Source organism: Rutilus rutilus (assembly GCF_951802725.1).
Source record: "Rutilus rutilus genome assembly, chromosome: 14".
NCBI classification, from domain to species: domain Eukaryota; kingdom Metazoa; phylum Chordata; class Actinopteri; order Cypriniformes; family Leuciscidae; genus Rutilus; species Rutilus rutilus.
The window spans coordinates 40529384-40536460 of record NC_140219.1 but is presented as its reverse complement, the minus strand read 5'-3'; the positions used below and the strand labels follow the sequence as shown (position 1 = coordinate 40536460).

Sequence of the window (7077 nt, the reverse complement as noted above, 5' to 3'; positions counted from 1 at the left end):
TGCATTGTTGGAAATGCTCTTACCCCTGCATCATTTTGATAATACCCCTCATCATGCCAAGTCCAACCTCCTGACTCCACCTGCTCTGTGAGCCATACTCCTACTTCCGCCCAAGAACTTCCCCCTTTTTTTCCCACTGAGACATGAGGCTGAACTTTTAACTGTTGAAAAAAAAATAGATTGAGAGTTTGTTAGCTTTACTGTAAATGCAGAGAAATGTTGTGACAGAAGATATTCAAGAGTTAATTTCTCACCCAGCTGCTCTGTAAACCATTTTTCCTCATACTCACTGTTTGTCTCGGGGCCCACAAACCACGAGGTACAATGGAAATGAGATGGCTTTTTATGGTCTGCTGGTAAAAACTCATACTCTGAATATGGGTCAAATACAGGATTTATAGCCCAGTTATAATACCAATTTGGTAACATTTGAGCAAAATTTCCATTCTTCGGTGTCACTATTATTCCTTCTAATGAAACATCTATTGTCATTCCTAATTTAAACATTAAATCTCTACCTAATAGATTTAAAGGGCATGTTTTAGAAATCAAAAATGGGTGTGTATATGTTTTATTTCCATCTATCACTGTTAATGGCATTGATAATTTATCAATTTGTGCTAAACCTGATAAACCATACCTTGTGCGAGTCTGGTCAGAAAGTGGCAATTTGTCAAACCTGGATGCGGTCTTGATTGAGAGAGTTGAAAAAATAGCTCCGGTATCTAATAGAAATAAAACTGGAAGTCCATTTATTGATATTGTCATCATTGGGTTCGATTTCGAGTCTTGAGTCAGTTGTATTAGTTGGGTGGCTGTTTTAGTGTCTCTCTCCTCATCCTATGCAGTCCGGTACGGTGTCGGTGGGGGCGGGTGGAATGAGGAAGTACTCTGTTCTCTGTAGTTCTGCTTTCTCTGCGGATAGCTCTGTTGTTGTTGCTGTTGAGGGTAATAGCAGAGAGCCAGCTGCTGCTATTGCGGATTACATTGTTGTTGTTGTTGTTGTTGTTGTTGTTGTTGTTGTTGTTGGAAGTTGTTTGGACAATCTTTAGCCCAGTGTCCTCTCTGTCCGCAGTTTCTGCACCTATCTCCCATCATGCCATTCAGGTTTTCTTGCCCTTGATTCCACCTTCCATTTCTTTGCGGTTGATTTCTGTTTCTTGACATTTGGTTATTTGGTTGGGATTGGTAAAACATATACTGGGCAGTCTGCAACTTATTTTCATTGTCTGTGTTCTTCTTTTCATCATTCTGTTCAGCATGCTTCGCGTGTTGCATCACCACTTCCAGATTTTGCGCTTCCCATGCAATACAGGTCAGTCGCACAGCCCCTTGAACGTTCGGAAGTAGGCCGTTCACGAAATGGTGTTTCAGAACCCCAGTGTTGTCAGTTCCTTCTGGAAGACCTGCACATTCATCAACAACAGTCTTTAGTCGTGCAAGATAGGCAGTGACAGTCTCACCTTTCACTTGTTTTGTGTTCGTGATGGCCGCCCAGTCAGGTTTCATGGGGAAAGCCAGTCTCAGCCTTTCAATCATTGCTGTCCACTGAGCCCTCCATTCTTGAGTTTCAGTTCCTCCTTCATCCAGGCGCTGCAGGGCGGGGTTGAACACAGCTGCTGGAGCAATCCCTCGGATCTCTGTCCACTTTAGCCCTATTTTTCCACTAAAAATAGCAGCCCAGTCACGACCTGTGGGTTTATAAGTCACATCCACATTTGTTACTGCGACTATAAAACGATCTACCCCCTTTTCTGGATTTGGAAGGGCAGCCGTCACATTTCGTAGTTCCTCCAGATCCCAAGGCCGTTCTAGCCACACAGGCCCGTCTGCACCTGGAAACTGAAGCATAGGCATACTACAAATTTCTTTTGGTTTTTCCCCAGTCACAGAGATTGCCCGAGTTTTCATTGGGTGTGGGAGAGGTGGTTTTTTTAGCTGCTTTTCTTTTGACACTTTTAAACACTCGTTTGAGTGGTGCTTTTAGTTCTGGTGTCATGGATTCTTCTAACAATTGTCTCACCTCTTTGTAGATGCCCCCTGTTTCACCCTCGTCCTCATCCGAACTCTGGTCCACCGTTTCCACTTCCTCTTTTTCTTGGAGCAGGTCTGCAGAGCCTCCATCTCCTAACGCGTGGCGAACTTCCCTTTGTTCAGTATCTGTGCTGTACGGAGGGGGTTTTGGGATGGGCGGCGGCCGAATATCATCCAATTCCTGCTTCCTCTTTTTTGTCTGCAAAGCAATCAGAGAATCTGCAGCTTTCTCACCTTCTTTTTGACTCTCATATCGTGTCTCGGCCTCCCGTTCCCATCTTCGGAAGAGTGTCCAGTCAATCCTCTTTCGTTTCTTTGGGGGCAAATTTTCAAGGAGACGTCGTGTCTCTCCTAAAATTGACACACTCAAAGTCCCACAATCAGCAAATTGTCTCTTTGTGAATTTTGACCACAATTTGATCTGAACAATTTGCTCCTCTCTCAAATTCCACTTTCTGATCAACTCTTTTAATGGACCCTGAATGTCTGTTTTTTCAGTTCCTTCTTTATCACAACAGTTCCCCATTTTCTAGCAAAAATTGTTCTAGTGCAGTTTCTAGTGCCGCAAGATTGGCAAAAACAATTCAAATCAAAACCAATATGTAAACAAAGAAAAAGCAAGTTCTTCAATTGCAGAAAGATTGGCAAAAACAATTCAAATCAAAACCAATATGTAAACAAAGAAAAAGCAAGTTCTTCAATTGCAGAAAGATTGGCAAAAATAATTCAAACAAAAACGCAATACTTCAATTGCAGAAAGATTGGCAAAAATAATTCAAATAAAAACGCAATACTTCAATTGCAGAAAGATTGGCAAAAATAATTCAAACAAAAACGCAATACTTCAATTGCAGAAAGATTGGCAAAAATAATTCAAATAAACCAATATGTTTAAACAAAGAAAAAGCAAGTTCTTCAATTGCAGAAAGATTGGCAAAAATAATTCAAACAAAAACGCAATACTTCAATTGCAGAAAGATTGGCAAAAATAATTCAAATAAACCAATATGTTTAAACAAAGAAAAAGCAAGTTCTTCAATTGCAGAAAGATTGGCAAAAATAATTCAAATAAAAACGCAATACTTCAATTGCAGAAAGATTGGCAAAAATAATTCAAATAAAACGCAATACTTCAATTGCAGAAACAAAAGGAAACAATCTGGTAAATTCAATTTACTGGGTATATATCAGATGTGTATCTCCAAGCCCAAATTTGTGGAAATCTTGGAATGGTAGCAATAGGAATTAATCCTAATTCTCCTGTGGCCCTATCTATATAAGGTCTTAAATTTGGCTTGGTAATTAAACATAGGGATGTTTGCCCTATTTGTAACTCTGGTTCTGGGTGTGCTTGATACCACGCTCTGGTGGACCCGACAGCTAACACTGCAGAATCTTCTTCAAATATTTGTTCTATCTGGCCACTTAATCTCAATCCTATACGTCGCCGTACATATGTATATCTTGTTAAATAAAAATTATATCGTTGTGGTGAATTTAATTGACTTTCGTCTTCTCCATAGGATAATGGGATACACCGTTTAAATCTGGGTGCAGCCAGTATTATTTCCTCTCCCCCTTTTTTTTTTTTTTTTTTCTCTTGAACAATTACTTAATAAAATTTCACACTTCTAACATCCTTCTCATAGATTTTACAGATGTGGAAAATTTCAATTTCAATCATCAAAACAGAAAAACAACTAGAGATACGTTTCCTAATATTCCTTATTTTATATTTTCACATAGAACAGAACATTTTAATTTCACTCATCAAAAGGGAAAAAAGACTGAAGTCTGTCCTACCTTCCTAAGTTCTTTTTCTCTGCCCGTCTGAGATGGTCCCTCCGTCGATGTAGGATCTGCTTGCAAGTTTGGCAGAATTAAATCAATGTAAAAAGAAATATAAGTTCCTCTTTTTATCAGAACTTATATCTTGTTGTCCGTCGTCCGGAAGGCCCTCATCGACAGAGGGACGATCTTGTGGTTCCTGGCAGCTCGCCAACTGTGATGGAAAATTCTTAAATCTGACTATCTAAAATAAAACTGTTGTGTCTACTCATCGACACAGAGCGTCTACAATCGACACTTAATAACCTTTATACTCTAGCTCTTGCGTCTTCAGTCGACAACTGGCTGAGTTTACTAACCTAACTTCTTTGCTGCGCAGCATAAAAACAAATGAGACAGACTTCAGTAAATGTCCCTCAGATGGTTTATTCAAAACGGCCGGGAGTTCTCGAGCAATACTCAGAGATTCTCGGCCCAACATAAAAATACAATAGGCTTTATAGGGTAAAGCCAGACATATCAAAATAGAATCATCATGACTAACATGTCATGCGCTACCAATATGATTGGTTGAATTGTTTAAAGCAAGCCCCCCCCTTGTCATTACCCTTTGTTAGCTACATCAGCAAAATATCAAAAACATTGTAAGGGGTTAATATTTCAGTCAATCATTTCACAATACAGTCAAAATAAACAGAACATTGAGTCCTTTCTAAAAGTTCCATTCGACCCAGGTTACATTGAGTCAAAAGTTTGTTAGAAGGGTTAGATCATATCGAAAGTTCGTCTGGTGGGTACATCCTAAATAAAAGGAAGTAAAAGTTATCCTGTTTTATTGTTAGATCTGGAATGGAAAGTTAGTCACCATCAGACATAGAAATGGGAAGTGTAATAAAAAGCTTATCATAAGATGAAAATCTAAGTTCAGATTTTCATGGTTAGTAACATAATTAATCTTATCTAATTAATTCTACTGCAGTGCGATTAAGGATTTTACACTGCATCAGACCCTGTCTGGCGCAGAAGGATGAGGAGTGCACACAACGTAGAATCTTTTCCCATTGTTCTTCTGGAATATTTTATCCTATGTCCTCCTCCCACTGAGATTTAATAGATGCAAGTGAGCTTTCACTTAAGGAGCAGATTGCTTCATAAAAATGTGAAATCATACCCTTCATAACATGGATAGGTTTGAGGAAGGAGTCAATGGGAGTGACACTAGGGAGGCTAGGAAACTGAGGGTATGTGTCCCGAACAAAACTACGAACCTGCAAATATCTAAAACAAATTATGTTTGGGCAATGCACATTTTTCTCGTAATTGCTGGAAAGACGCAAATGCATCATCTATATAAAAATCTTTAAATGTTATAATACCCAATGCCGACCACTGAGAGAAAGTCCTATCCATTAAAGATGGTAAGAAAGCAAAATTTGCTAAGAAAGCAAAATAAACCAAAGTGGTGTCTGAATTGCCTCCAGATTCTCAATGTAGTTTTAACGATAATATTTTTGGTGTTGGGAGAAGATGAGCTTTTAATGGGAGCATGTACTAAGGCTGCTAGCGAAGTAGGCATACATGAGGTAGCTTCCATGGTAAGCCATACAAATGAATCATGAGAAAAATCTTGATTTAACCAGTATTGCATGACCCTAAGATTTGTAGCCCAGTAATAAAACTGAAAGTTATGTAGAGCCATTCCCCCAAGTATTTTAGGTCTCTGAAGAAAAGCCTTACGAATTCTGGGGATCTTTTATTCCAAATAAAACCCAAAATTAGGGAATCAATTTGACGAAAAAAGTGTTGAGGAAGGAAAATGGGTATGCACTGAAAATAATAAGAGAATTTTGGAAGGATATTCATTTTAACCGAGTTGATTCTTGCCAAGGACAGGGGAAGCAGTGACCAGCGCTCAAAATCTTTCTCCATCTTGAGAAGCAAATTAGCAAAGTTAAATTTAAAAAGGTCTTTAAATGTATCCGTGATGCAAACTCCAAGATAGGTAAATCTATGTTGGGAGATCTTAAAAGGAAAATTATGTAAAGGGTAGTTCCTAGCTGCAGAATTCAGTGGAAAAATCTCGCTCTTGCTTAGATTTAATTTATAACCAGAAATTGAACCAAAGGACTTTAAGACACCAAGCGCTGTAGGTATTGACCTATCCAAATCTGAAATGTAGAGAAGAAGATCATCCACATACAAAGACACCTTTTGTTCTGCACCCATTCTTTTTATGCCCATTATAGAAGAATCAGATCGCAGGGCAATAGAGAGGGGCTCAATAGCAATGGCAAAGAGAAGCGGACTCAGAGGGCATCCCTGACGAGTGGACCGGTGGAGGGGAAAATATCCTGAACGAGTATTATTATTCCTGACAGAAGCTTGTGGGCCAGAATACAGTAACCTCACCCAAGAAATAAATTTGCGACCGAAACCAAATTTTTCTAAAGTGTAAAAAAAGATACTTCCACTCCACCCGGTCAAATGCTTTCTCTGCATCTAATGAAATTACAGCCTCTGGGACAACAGAAGAAGAAGGATTGTATACAATATTGTCTCCTAATATTAAAAAATGAGTGTCTATTTTTAATAAACCCAGTCTGATCCGGAGAAATAATGGATGGTAAGGTAGACTCTAAATGTACTGCCAACAACTTTGATAAGAGTTTAAAGTCAACATTAAGAAGACTGATCGGGCGGTAAGAAGAGCAATGCAAGGGATCTTTATTCTTCTTTAATATCAAAGAGATAGAAGCCTGATTAAGTGTTTGAGGGAGCTTGAGTGAATCAAATGATTCAAAATACATGTCAATCATCATGGGGGTCAATTTGTCTAAATTTTTTTTATAAAACTCTACTGGATACCCATCTGGCCCTGGACATTTACCATTTTGCATAGAGGTAACAGCTCGAGTGAGTTCTTCTATAGTGCTAGGTTCTTCCAAATGAGCAGCAGAATCGACAGATGGTGTGTGTATATGATGTATATAGGGAAATAAAATATTCTTTAAAATGATCATTAATTAGCTGGGGGTTTGTTGTTACTCCTGATGAGGTTTGAATCTGAGGAATGAGATGCGAGGATGAATCCTGTCTTAATTGATGGGCCAGCAGCTTACTTGCCTTATCACCCTCTTCATAATACTTGTATCTAGATCTAAGCATTCAATTCTCTGCATAGCATGATGAAAGAATGTCAAATTCTGCCTGTAGAGCAAGACGCTCCCTGTATGTATCTGGGGATCACGCCGGCGT

At 38.9% G+C, this 7077-nt stretch overlaps 1 protein-coding gene across 1 annotated transcript; it reads right to left on the bottom strand.

Moving 5' to 3' along the window:
- Window positions 1-711: 711 nt before the first annotated feature.
- LOC311304004 (uncharacterized protein) lies at window positions 712-2814 on the bottom strand. The gene is made up of 2 exons (XM_084430812.1): window positions 2024-2814; window positions 712-1842 (listed from the first exon to the last, which is right to left on the bottom strand). Exons 1-2 carry the CDS (start codon window positions 2558-2560, stop codon window positions 973-975), a joined length of 1407 nt encoding a protein of 468 aa, XP_084286938.1. The 5' UTR covers window positions 2561-2814; the 3' UTR covers window positions 712-972.
- Between the last annotated feature and the right edge of the window lie 4263 nt (window positions 2815-7077).

Bases quoted from the DNA above. Each gene is read 5' to 3' on its own strand.
- LOC311304004 (XM_084430812.1), bottom strand. From the start codon at position 2,560: ATGGGGAACTGTTGTGATAAAGAAGGAACTGAAAAAACAGACATTCAG. The intron at 1,843-2,023 runs GTGAGACAATTG...CCTATGCTTCAG, and splicing joins CAGGGGGCATCTACAAAGAG to TTTCCAGGTGCAGACGGGCC.